At 45.3% G+C, this 14,013-nt stretch overlaps 1 protein-coding gene across 1 annotated transcript in view; it reads right to left on the bottom strand.

Annotated features, from left to right (window-relative positions):
* Positions 1-14,013, bottom strand: part of Rcor1 (REST corepressor 1) — a 78,845-nt gene that overhangs the window by 36,188 nt on the left and 28,644 nt on the right. The window contains 1 exon segment of the mRNA NM_001415131.1: positions 1,584-1,667. Coding sequence (NP_001402060.1) covers positions 1,584-1,667 — 84 coding nt within the window.

The raw sequence follows: 14,013 nt of genomic DNA, 5'->3' as shown, positions 1-14,013 counted from the left end.
CAGGACAGCCAGAGCTATACAATAGAGAGACCTGTCTGAAAAATAAATAAAATAAAATAAAATAAACCTAAGCAAACAAAGCCTCTGGAGCTCAGTGGGCAGCGGGGCTCAAGCTGGTGGTTCAGTGGCTCTGGCTCTTACTGTGAGCAGTGGGGAGAGCTTCCCCTTGTGCTACTGTGGGCTCTTACTGTGAGCAGTCGGGAGAGCTTCCCCTTTGCTACTGTGGACAGTGGCAGCTACATGTCTGGGCAGCATGATGATGTGCTGTGCTGGGCAGAATCTCAGAAAGCGTTTGCTCTCCCATGGGCACTGTGACTGGAATGCATCCAGGAAGGTGATGGAGATGAAGAGAGACCCCAGAGTGACACCATCCCATAATAAGGGAGATAGGTTAACTGAGTGTCTACATGTCTCTGGATGCAGACTTACTCAGCAGGACTCAGGAAAACAAAGCTTTACATGTTATAAGAAGGTAGGGTTTTCAGTTCCTTCCCTCTGCTATATAAGAAAGAGCATGTTCGAAACCACATGAATCAACTTTGTAAGTAACGAGTGTGCTCAAAGAGAAGGATGAAAACACAAAACAAACCCTAATACACGGAATGCCTGTTAGCATGGTACAGGGTCAGAGAGGCTGAGGCCAGGAGTAGGGAGCACTCCGTAAACCGCAGCAGAACACTCCAGGCCAGATGTGCAGAATACAAAAAACTGTGATGTGATTTCTGTTAACAAATGGAACAAAGTCCATCCATAAATAAACTCCACTGAAAATCTGTCCTAAGAATTTGTTTTACTTCTTTTTTTTTAATTTATTTTTTAACATTTTATTTTATTATATATGAGTACACTGTAGCTGCCTTCAGACACACCAGAAGAGGACATCAGATCCCATTACAGATGGTTGTGAGCCACCATGTGGTTGCTGGGATTTGAACTCATGACCTCTGGAAGAGCAGTCAGTGCTTTTAACCGCTGAGCCATCTCTCCAGCCCCCTTGTTTTACTTCTTAATTATGATGAAAAAATACTTTCAAACATGGTAGCACAACAGATACAAAACTACTCCTAAAAGGTAACATGAACAGACAGAAAGTACAATTAATAACATTAACAGAACCTCTACTCTGCCCCTTCTGAGTACAAAGGTCAATGTCCTCAGGGGATTAGCAGTAACATTGTCAAAACTCTTGTGCCTCCACTGCAGCTCAGTGACAGAGCACTGGCCTGGGACTGGGAAACCCCAGGTAGTGTATGTATTTCCAGCAGAAAGTTAGACATTTCATTGTCATTTCTTTTTGTTTTAATTGTCATTTCTTTCTTACTTTAAAATGATATTTTACGTACAAGAATGCTTGCGTGCGTGCATGAAGAGGTCATCAGATCCCCTGGAAACAAGTTCTCTGTAAATGTTTGGGACTGCTAAGCCATCTCTCCACCCATTGTTTCCCTTCTGCGATGATGAACTGTCCTCAGTTACACACTCATCACTAGCTTTCAGAACATTTAGGAGTGGGCTGTGATAAGGCTTTAGTTTACAAAGTCATCACTAAGGAAGACGGATAGTAAAGGATCTTTAAGACTTACGTTTTGCTTCAGAAAGACTCTGATTAGGTGACCAGACCAACATGCCAAGATTGTCTCGTTCTTGACTGCGCCTTGCCAGTTTGGCTTAGTAGAAAGAAAATAAAAATTGTATTATTATAAGTTAGTAGCTATAATTTAGCAGTAAATACCACCGTCTGATCTTCTAAGTCTTAGACTATATGACATCACCCCCACCACCATTCATCTCATACCCATACAAAAGTAATAAATTAACTTTACAATGGTATTTTAGGAAAGTCCCTTAAGATGGCTTTACATGGGGATGGTAACAGGGTCTACAGGATGGAGAGACAGGAATGCTACAAATATTAGTGGAATACCATTTATTGCTGAATATGCCTTTTTAATTTTTTGTTGAGATGGGGTCTCAGTATGTATTCCTGACTGGTCTGTAACTTGCTATGTAGAACTGGTCTTGAACTCAAAGAAGCCTACTTGCCTCTACCTCCCAAGTATTTAGATTAAAAATGTGCACCCCACACATGGCCCCAAACTCAGAAGTTAACAAAAAAAGTTAACTCTGCATACACAACACCTACAAAAAATAAATAAATATATAAACACATAAATTTAGCAGATCTAGCCCAGTGCCCAGGCCTTTTATAAAGATACGGAACCGATTCATGAGTGTGAAGCTCTCATGGTGTCTTAAACTCTTAAACCCCACCTGCCAATATAATGGCCACAGAGATTTTAACATGAGTTTTGGAATAGGCAAACATTCAAACAAAACAGTATTTCACCAAACAAAGCATGTAGCAGGAGTTGTGTGTGGCTGTGCATGGTTACAGTCCCGACGTCTGGGAGGCTCAAGAGGTTCTCAGCTGAACAGAATCTCAGAGCAAGATGCAACCAACCAAACCAACAGAGAAGAAAACAAGACAAGAACTTTTTATTCACCACACTCACCTGTCTCTCAGAAAGGAGGAGAGAGGGACGGTGGAGGGGGGAGGGCAAGGTTAAAAACCAATAGATGAGGAGAGGAAAACTAAAGTTCCAGAAATACCACCCTACTAATAGGTACGGAACGTAAAGCAGCGCCAGCCTGGTGACAGCAGGTGGGGAAGGGGAGCTCTGACTAATGGCGGCAATGTGAGGAGGTATGGCCGGCGTTCTGGAGGGAGAGCTGTCAGTACAGCCATATCCATGCGAGAAAAGACATGAACTGAAAATACAAAAGAATATGGACGAACCACAAAACAATGAAGCTAAAAAGAGCCAGTGATAGAGAAAGGGGAGGCTTTAAAGGACCCATGGTGGTGAGCACACCTCAAGACACACGTTTCCCATCTGTGTACCAGGAAAGCCGTGGATGGATCTCCTTGGAGGAAGAGTCCACATTAATTCTCAGATGGGACTTCTAAACACATTTCCAATAAAACAACAAATATATCTTTAAGAAATGTTTTATTCAGCGCTTGCCTAGCAAGTGCAAGGCCCTGGGTAGGTCCCCCAGCTCTGAAAAAAAAGAAAAAAAAAAAAAAAAAAAAGAAAAGAAATGTTTTATTCTAGGGCTCACAAGAGGATCCTAGAATGTTTTGTTATACTAGGAAATAGGAAGGAGCTGGAGAGATGGCTCAGCGGTTAAGAGCACTGACTGCTCTTCCAGAGGTCCTGAGTTCAAATCCCAGCAACCACATGGTGGCTCACAACCATCTGTAATGAGATCTGATGCCCTCTTCTGGTGTGTCTGAGACAGCTTACCATGCACTTATATATAATAAATAAATTAAAAAAAAAAAAAAAGGAAATAAGAAGGTGGCTAAAGAACACGGGCTCTATCCTCCACTAACTAAATTTAGAAAAATTTGAGCAACAAAGTAAAGGACAGAAACTTTACAGTGGACATGGAGGTACACACTTGAAGGTTCAGTGTAGGAGGATCTCAGGATTAGATCAGCCTGGTCTACAGTGAGTTCCAGACCAGTCAAGGATACACAGTGAAGACTAACAACTGTCATTAACGTAAGCTACAGACAGAGACCATGTCTTTGTGACAGAAAGAGAAAACAAAAACAAAAAGGGAGAAAGGGAAGGAGGGGTGAATGAATCTTTCAAAATGGACTTTGGAAATAAAGACATTGTAAATGAATGAAGAAAAATTATATGACTTTTAGAAAAAGACATAGGAAAAAAACTTGTTAATTTGTTTTAGGAAAAGTATCATGAGATATGGTAACAGGACCTTAATAAATGGCCCACTGTCCTTAATCTCAACTTGATATCCATGTAACAGAGCAGGAGTCAGGCCTGGTGATTTACCAGATCTCCAACATCCTCTGCTATCTGTGCCAAAATGCACTCTCTGTCCCTGCTATGGGCCGGAAAGCCACGTTCTCTATTCTGGGGTACAAGGCATTGAGTCTAGTGCCTTGCACCCAACAGACAGCCCTTTATTTTAACCCTTGAACCCTCTTTTCATTTTTTTTTTTTTTGGTTCTTTTTTTCAGAGCTGGGGACCGAACCCAGGGCCTTGTGCTTCCTAGGCAAGCACTCTACCACTGAGCTAAATCCCCAACCCCCTCTTTTCACTTCTTATGCTGAGCCAGGGTCTCTAACTCTGTGGCCCCAAGCTGTTTCACAGTTACCAGTCTCCTGGGGAGACACTAAGTAGCTGGGACTACAGCTGTGTACCGGCAGGTTCTTTTTTTTTTGGTTCTTTTTTTTCGGAGCTGGGGACCGAACCCAGGGCCTTGCGCTTCCTAGGTAAGCGCTCTACCACTGAGCTAAATCCCCAGGCCCATGTACCGGCAGGTTCTTAAGGCACTGTGGTGTACACTGACAGCCGGAACACCAGAGCGAGTGAGTGACACAAGAAAATGGGGACGTGGTTGTGGCAGCCAACATCCCCATCCCCACAGATCAATCAGCTCACCTAACGGGTGCTCTATCTGATGTCTGCCATCAGTAAGGCTCATCCACCCAACTCACAAGCTTCGGGCATCTGCAGCCTCCCTCTGTCCAGCCCAAGGAGTTCTTGCCCCACTCAAGGCTCCCTGTCACACCATGGAGTGCAAAACCTCGGGGATCATCCCAGTCCAAGAGACTGGCCTTGGTAGGGGCCACTCGGTCCTCAGCCTTTCACTGTACTCTTTCTTGGGGTCCGCGGAGCATCACTCAGCACTGGAGGCCTGGCACCGTGGACCAAGCGGATGTGATACTGCAGACACATCTCTGCACTCAGAGCAGCCTCTCCTGTAGCACTCAGGCTGGATCCCCTCGGGCACTCCCTTCAACAGCCTGGCATTGCTGTCTGCCCTGAGCTAACACTCAGGCCATATGGATGCCACACAGGAACTTCCGGAAGCCTCCTCTCTAGGAGGAAAACGCTCCTGAGGGACTTCCCACAGCTGCTGCCCACCAGCAGACCAGGGATCCCGCTGTCTCCCCAACACGTAGTGATCTGAAGCATCTGAACTTCTGCTTCACTGTTTGGTGCCCCAGTGTGGACAGACTAGACATTCTCTCTTGCTTTTAGTCAGAGTCTCTCTGTATAGCCCCAGCGGCCCTGGGACTTGCTATGTGCTGGGTTAACTCTGCACTCAGAGATCGATCTGCCTACCTTCCCAGCAACGGGAGGAAAGGCATGCACCAGCGCGCCTGCCTTACTGTCTAGTCTTACAGGTTAACTCAACATTCCTAACCATTTTCTTCCTCTTATTCAGTTTTCTTCATTTATTTGAATTTATCTTTCCAATGAATTCCTAATATTTTTTTTAAGTTTTTTTTTTTTAATTTTACGTGTGTATGTCAGTAATGCCGTGTGTCTGGGTGTTACAGGTGCTTGGGAGCTGCCCGATGTAATAGGTGGCTAGACCCTCTGAAGAGCAGCCAATGCTCTTAACTCTTCTCCAGTCCCTAAATAAAGCTTCTGTAAAGAGTTGTGAGTTTCATTGAGAATATGGGTTAATTCTACATACCTAAAAATTGAGTTTCCTGGGTCAGACTCTTAGTAAATATAGTTAATTCTTTTTAAAAGACTGCCTGTTTTTAAGTGCCTTTGTCAAAATTCACTTACTTTATTTAGTAAGTACTTTGTTTTACCGAGGCCTTTTCTTTTAAACTTTCTGTAAGTGTTAGTGTTGCCACAGTGGCGTTCACTGACTTTCTCTAATGCTCCGCAATGCTGGACAGCGTCCATGGTATGCTCCCTGTAATTCTGGTGAAGTAACTATTTAGACTTTGAACACATTTTAAAGACAAAAATAAAAACCGAGCCTGGCAGTGGCTCAAACACCTTTAATCCAGCACTCGGGAGGCCGGTGCAGGTGGATCTCTTGAATTTGAGGCCAGCCTGGTCTACAGAGTGAGTTCCAGGATAGCCAGGGCTACACAGAGAAAAAAAAAACTGTCTCCAAACAAACAAACAAACAAACAAACAAACAAATAAAAACCAAAACAACAAGAAGCTGTGATGGTTCGGTGGTTAACAGCACTCACTGCTCTCTTTCAGAAGACCTAGGTTTGATTCCCAGCACCACATAGTGGCTTAAACTCCTTTATAACTCCAAGTATCAGGGATGTGACTTCTGGCTTCCATGAGCACAAGACATACATGTGATGCACAGATAAATACACAGGCAAAACACTCATACACATTTAAAAAAAAAAAAAAGGAAGAGGCTTATTCACTACCACCTGAAACTAGAAAGCACACAAATATCTAAGAGAAACAGGCACACGGTGGCATTTTCAGACACCAGACTAGTAGACAGCAATAAAAATAAAGTGACACCTATTTGTTTGCACGAGGTATTCTATCTCCAGGATAAAAACCGAGAAAAGAAGTGTGACGGTCTGAATGAGAATAGCCACCACAGGATCAAATGTCCGAATGGTTGTGGACTAGCTGGTGGACTGTTTAAGGAAAGATTAGAAGTGTAGCCTTGTTGGTGTTAAAGTTCCAAGGGCCCACTCCAGACCAAACCTGGCTCTCTGCCCACTGCCTGTGGATCAAATGTAAGCTCTCCAATACAACACTGCTTCCGAGCCATGCCTGCCTGACACCACAGTCTCTGCCGCAGCGGTCAGTGGCGGACTCACCCTCTGAAACTGTAAGCAAGCCCCTAATTGGTTACAGCAATAGAAAAGTAACTAAGACAGGAAGTCAAGGTCAAAGGTTGTCTTCTCTGTTCCCAGGATATTTTTGGAATGCTAAAAGGAGACAGGGCAGAGATCAATGGCTTCCAAGAAAGAGGTGGAGGAGGATCAAGAAATGCAAAAGGACTCTAGCTAGCATTGAGCTTGGGAGGCTGAGGCAGGAAGAGCATCATGAGACTGAGGCCAGGTTGGGCTACACAATGAGTTCAAGCTATAGATAATGAGAGAAGAAGGAGGCAAGAGGGAGGAGAGAAGTCACACACGTATTTCTTGAAGGGATCCGAGGATCAGACAGACAACACAAGTTCATCAGTCTTGTTTTGTATGCACTGAGAGGTCCTGCCAGCGCTTCTACACAGAAACTGATGCCTCGAGGTGCTGAACTTTAAGGCTGTCGATTCCAGTCAGTAGTGCCAGGGGTTAGTGGATCAAGGAGGAGTACAAGAAAGCAGAACTATCATATCACTCGCAGCACCGCAGAGCGAATGTTCACGCTACTTCAGCAAGAGCAGCTGTGTGTCCAACAGACACTGGGAATGAATGCACCCCAGCAGCTCCTTGTCTAGAAGCAACGTACACACAACAGCAGGCACCACACTGCCTGTCAGGCCTGTGGAAACCACTTTATGGTATCTTCACAGCACTTAAAAAACTAGATGTAGAACACGCCCACGGCCTTTAATCTCAAAGCCCAGCCTCGAGACACTAAGATGGCCTCAGATGAGCACTGTGGGCGCAGGCGGCTGGGTTTTGCAGGATTTCTGACTGTGTCCCTGCAGGCCTCACATCCCTCAGCTCACGCCAGCTTGCAGGCTCCTCACCCTGTGAGCTGGGAGGTACTGCTGTGAAGAATTGGTACGCACTCTACAGCTCTCAAGGAAGCCTTGACTCAGGAGGATGGTAACCATAGACCTTGGTATAGTACAAAATATAGAAATGGCTTAAAAGCTCATTGTCAGGTGTGAAATAACCACCAAATTTAAAGGAATTAAAAATAAAAATTAGCTCTACAACAGTACTTTTGTACTTTTTACTTCATTAAAAACTCAAGTTAAATGAAGTATGTTATAACAAATATTTACAAATATCAAGAGTAAAATTCACTTTCTAACTTCTTAAAATGTGAGGTGACTCTTAAAAATTTAGCAACATAAAATGGTTTCTGAGCACACACTAACCAGAAAACAATTAAATGCAGACATGTAACGAACTGGAGGGGTTCTGTAGTGCTTGCCCATGCTGTGTTACATGACATCACAGCAGTTCTGGGTGCCAGCAAACTGTCTCAGCCATCTACTCAGATTCAAAAATACCATAATATGAACTACAACATTCAAAGACTTTCATTATTTTCCTACTATCTTTCCTCACAATATAATTATCAAATTAGTATATATTCATCTAAAAAATTCCCTTTGTTGTTATTTTGTATATAGGTTTTGCTTATGTGTCTATACAATATTGTGCAGTCAAAGCACATCACACACAGCAGGCAGGAAGCAGAAACAATCTCCAGAGATTATTAACCAGATGGAAACACAAAACTCCTAACAGACGTAAGACGGTTTACACCACCACTCAGACGCACTGAAAAAGTTAGGCAGGGGATGATAAGAAAACTGAAGCCACATGAGAGAATGTAACATACATATTTTAAAAGTATAAAATTAAAGACAATACTAAAATCTGATTTTAAGAATGTGAAAGGTTGGGGCTGGGGATTTAGCTCAGTGGTAGAGCGCTTACCTAGGAAGCGCAAGGCCCTGGGTTCGGTCCCCAGCTCCGAAAAAAAAGAACAAAAAAAAAAAAAAAAAAAAGAATATGAAAGGTCAGTAAATCCCTGAACAAGAAGTGGCCCAATGCGTGGAACAGAGAACTGAATGTGTGACCTGGCTTCAGGTGCCCCCAGTGTTCAATTTTCACCTTAAAAAGCAGCCCAGGAGCTGCAGAGATGGCTCACTGGTTAGAGCACTGACTTCTCTTCTAGAGGTCCTGAGTTCAATTCCCAGAAACCACATGGTTCACAGCCACCGGTAATTCCAGTTAAAGGGGATCTGAGGTCCTTTCCTGACCCTGGGCACTGCACACACTTCTGCACAGACAGAAACACAGACAAGAAATAAAATGTATTCCCAGAACCTCTGCATTACATTCCTGTAGGGAAAAGAGTGGCAGGCACTTTTCCTCTGGCTTCTTCCCTCAAAGCCATAATCTCAGTCTGGTCATGTGGGGAGGGAAGGGCAGTAACCCCAAGGACCCTATGAAAGTTCTCACCAGTCCACCTCAGGCAGCACTGTCATCTCAAAGAAACGAGGTCTATGGAAATGACACAAAACAAAAGCTGAGCTCATCTTCCTTGTGAGGGGAAACTGGGTGTGTGCACAGACTCCATAGGACCTTTCTAACTGTTGGTCAGTTCAGAACTACACCAAAAAGTGAACTAAAAGGAGGAGCTCTCACTGTCATCTCCCCATGCACTTATGTACATGGGCCCTTTTCAATGGTGCCACACTATCTCCACTCAGGCCCTGGCTGTCTCTCCCACTGCAGCTCATTCTTCTTGCCAATTCCTTCCCATGACTGTGACCACCAATGACCATGACAGACCTGAGGATCTTTTGTATCTGATTTCCTCTCAATCTAGTGTAACAATCTATACGGCCCCTCAGTATTCAAAACACTGGGCCATTCCCTATTCCCAGTTCAGACTTCATCATGAGCCATCTGTACAAGGACAAAGGCTGCTGTCTACACAGAGCAATGAGCATGATGGTCTGTGAGGAACAGGAATCATACTGGCATGTTGAGTAACACCTCGTAAATGATACCAACTTTCTTTTCTGCCTCCATTGTTAAATTCCAATCCTTGAGACATGGGTACCTCTAACATGTGGCACGCTAGCCAGTGAACAGTTCTACAGGGGGTAGTCTCCTGTTTGTCTCCCCTCCACTCTACTGCACTGACAAGTCCGGGCACTGTATGGGCATGCAGCATTACAGCTCAGCTCCCTGAACTGCCGCGCACTCCAGGACAGGGCTTTTCCTCTGAAGGGTGTCTATGCAGCAAAGTCCTGGTCTGCTAGCCACACTAGAAACTCGACTGACATACTCAAGGGGTTTTTCTAACTAAAATCATCTTAATATATAAACCAAGGAAACCAAAAGGCAAGGAAAGTTGGGGGACAGGGAGATTAAAACAGAAAACAAAGAAATAGAGTCACAGTTGGTCAGAAAGAAAGGAAGGAAGGACAGAAGGAAGCAATGTATCGAGCTCAGCATGGTAGCTCAGATCTGTTATCAGAGTGGCCCTCAAGTGGCTAAAACAGGGAATTCTGAGTCCAAAGCCAGTAAGGCTACAGTGAGCCCTTACATTTAAGAAAAGGGGGTAAACGTTAGGATATAACTGGGTTGGTAGTGCTTGCTAGCATGCCTGAAACCCTGGGTTCAATCCCCACCATCATGGCATAAAGTGAGTAGTAACACTCAGCACTATCCCCAGGCTCAGGATCGCAGGGCAGAAGCTGAAGGTCTCCTGAGCTATACAGAGCGTTTAAGGCTAGCTTGGGCTACATGAAACCTCACAGCCACCCCCAAAAGACAATTTAAATTGACTTTTGCCTGCTTTGATCCACTCTTTTACTGGACGCAGCTTCTCCAGGATTAGACACCTTTGCTGCAGGGTACTGCTTTTTAACCTGGGAGCAACTAGTCTCCCTGCAGCACATTTCCGCTTGGGCTCTCTCCAGCCAGTTCTGCTAATAGCTTTGGAGTATTTGACTGAACGAACGGCACAAAGCCACAGAATTCAACAGCCACTCAAAGCTTCTCTACCTCAGAGCGTTCAAACTCAACTTTGTCTTCCTCACGCTGACTCTCTTTTTTAATCTCAGAGATACTGTCACAGAGTCAGTAAAGACAGCACAGTTGTGCACGAATTGTTGCTGGTAATCGCAATAAGTTGGGATGAGTTCAAATATCCAAAAGAGAGCCTCGATCTGTAGAAACCATACAGTGGACAGACACTACAGCTCCAGACTGAGGCTGGGCGGGTGCATTAACCTGTGGGCAAACCTAAGCAAAAGGAGCAATGATAACGCAGGTCCAGCTTGAAGTGGGTGCACGTTCGTGGCAGTGTAAAAACAAGATGGCTGTGGAGAGAGGAAGTAGAGGTGAAATCAGCCCTCACACAAGCTTCCGAGGAGAGCCTCACATCACCACCTGAATGAAGTGGGAAGGCAAACCTGCATGATGGGAGGGACACCCAACACCAACAGTGTGGCAGGGAACCTGAGGAAGAGACACGCTCCCTTTAGCCCAAAGAAACAAAGGAGGGGGTAGAGTAGGTGACCTGTGCTCTGCGCCTGAGGTCGGGAAGGGACTGGGAAGAGTCTAACTCTAACTCAAAGCCACCCCAGGTCTGGGAAGTAGAAAGCAGAACAGGCCTTACCTGCACCCGCAAAGCAGGAAGGAAACTGCAAGGTCAGCTAGCTCCCTACCAAGAGCCTGTTACAGAGAATACAGGGAGACATGGTCTGGGGTTCCAGGAGAGCAAACGGGCCTGTGGCCCACCATGGACACTTGCTAACACGCTGGCTGTCTCCTCCCAGCTTACCACAGAAGGGCTTGCCCGGTGCCTGTCCCTGCATTGCCTCTGAGAACAGACATGCTCCCCTCTCGCTGTGCTTCTCCCCAGAGCACACTTTTTGTGTGCATGGGTGCTCTGCCTGCCTGTGCTCGTGTACCACGTGTGCCTGCCTGGGGCTTGAGGAGACAAGAAAGACACCAGATTGTCTAAGAGTGGATGTACTGGCATGTGGGTGCATGTGCAACTCACTTATGCATACACACTGCACACACAATAGAACAATAACTGAAAGTTAGTCTAAACGAAGATTAAAACACTTGGGTGCCACGTGGGTACTAGAAGTAGAACCCACACTTCTGAAAGAGCAGCCAGTGCTCAGCCTTTCCTCAAAACACTTAATAAATTACGTGATTGGATTATCTTATTTTATCTTGAGACCAGGGTTTAGCGACTCTGAAGCCCACACTGCCTATAACGTGAAGTCCTATCACTTCCCATTCCTCACACTGGCTTACAGGCTACACCTGGCCCAAATGTTCCTCTTCCTTATGAGAACCTAGTTTCTCTCCTCTGAGTCTTAAGCTGTTAAGGAATGACGACAACATTCATGAGGAAAGAGTGGAATGGCCTACTCTATGCTGGAACAAACAGTATCACTGTGTATCAAGCCTTCATAGCCCTGTATCCTAACAAACGACTTTTCTGCAGCTAATCCAGATTTATGAGCACTGCTCTCCGGCTCTACAGTGCTTTATCCTTTTCAGGGAGAGGGAGGCAGGAGGGATAGTAGCAACAGAAGCCACGGCCTGGCGCCTGCCAACACTGAACTACATTTCAGCCCTCGATCCTCTTAAAACAAAAAGGGAACTTAGAACGCTGCAATTTACTCAACCCGCACGATATTAAAGAGGCATTTACTCCTGATGTCAGACTTGAAACTAAAAGGATGAAACGGCCTGTGATCTCTTAACCAGCATCCCACTGACAATGGAACAGCCAGCGCTCTCAGTCTCTCACCACATCTACTTCTCAAATGAAAGTTCCAGCTAAGGGCAGTGAGACGGCAAAGGTAAAGGTGTTGTTTTCTGTGCAAACCTGACCACCTGAGTTCTATACTTGAGCCCATGATGGAAGGAGACAACAGACTCCCACATGCTGTCCCTGACATGTACATGCATGCTATAATACATGTGCAACTCCACTTACATGCACACATTGTACACACAAGAGAATAATAAACAGAAATACTATAGATTAGCTCCAAGTAAAAGTCTCGAGATGAAAACACTTGGGTCATAATAAACCTAAGGAGATTTCGGGGTGGGGACATGTGTGTGGGGTGTGTATATATATATGAGAGAGAGATACACACGGGGAAGGGGGACAGGGGGAAACCGAAGATTAAGGCACTTGCCACACAGACTGGCAATCTGAGATCAATACCAGGACTAACCTGGTAGACGGAGAGAACTATCTCTAAAAATTGTCCTCGGATCACGTACACACCCTGCCATTCATGTATACACCATCAACATACCCACAAGTAAACAGTGTAATAAGATTTACAAGACCCTAAAGAAGGGGGGGGGTCAAGGGACCTTAAAAGTGAGAACAGAAGTCACCTAGAAGCTTCCATCCAAAGGTGAACACACACACACAACATCCCTGACTGCCATGTGTCTAACATATACCACTCAGCGTACATCAGAAACCATCCTCATAAATGCCCACTGCTTGGGGTTTACATGGTCAAAAGAAATCATAAAGTCAAGGACACACGGCAGTGTGATGGCCACAGAAACACTGAGCCACGAGGACTCTGCTTGGGCTACACAGAGACGCTCTCCTCTCGCTCCCTCTCTCGCCCACCCCACCCCCCACAGGTACCAGGCATACACACAGAACTGGGAATGCAGGCAGGAGAATTTTAAGTTCAAGGTCATTCAGGAGACATTATCTCAAACAAACCAAACAATAAAGAGGAGGGCCAGACAGAGGCTGACAGCTCTGTCTCCCATTCTAAAGGTCTTGACTGAACTCCTAATTGGGGGGGGGGGGGGGCCAAAAAACTGAACAGTGAAGGTGTCATGAGAAAGGAGGGAGAGAGAAAAGACAAGCATGGCCCCAGGAAGCACGCGGAGAAGGAGAATGCTACAGAGCTTCACAGGAGAGAATGAGCTCCAGAACCAGTGCAGTGCAGTGCAGTGCAGACATCCCAGACTTGAACAGCAGCTCAGGAAGTCAGCACATGTGCTAAAAATGGCTGCTTTCAGTTAGGAGAAACAGGCTGGAATGAAGGAAAAGGCTATCTGCACCATGCAATCCATTAGCATCTTTTAGATTTGCATTGTATGCCTACCGTGCCTACCTAAATACTTAACCTTAAATTGTTCTAAAAAGTCAACCACAAGAATGAGATGACACCTAGACCACCAATTCTAAATTATATCCACAAAACTGGATCTATCCCTGTCAGGAACTGGGATTCTGACAGACACTCCTCTCTAGACCTCCCACATCACAGAAAGGGCTATGCCACAAGCCACCACCCATGGCTAGAAGTTACTAAATTTACTAAATTACTAAAATTAAAAGTAAATCTTGGCAGCTGGGGCGGGGGTAGGAGTGGGTGGTGGTGGTATGGTGGTGGCACACATCTTTCATCCCAGCACTCAGGGGGCAGAGGCAGGTGGATTTCTGAGTTGGAGGCCAGCCTGGTTAAGC

Source organism: Rattus norvegicus, chromosome 6 (assembly GCF_021556685.1).
Source record: "Rattus norvegicus strain SHRSP/BbbUtx chromosome 6, alternate assembly SHRSP_T2T, whole genome shotgun sequence".
Taxonomy (NCBI): Eukaryota; Metazoa; Chordata; class Mammalia; order Rodentia; family Muridae; genus Rattus; species Rattus norvegicus.
The sequence above is the reverse complement of the archived record's forward strand: the minus strand, read 5'-3'. Positions and strand labels throughout refer to the sequence as shown.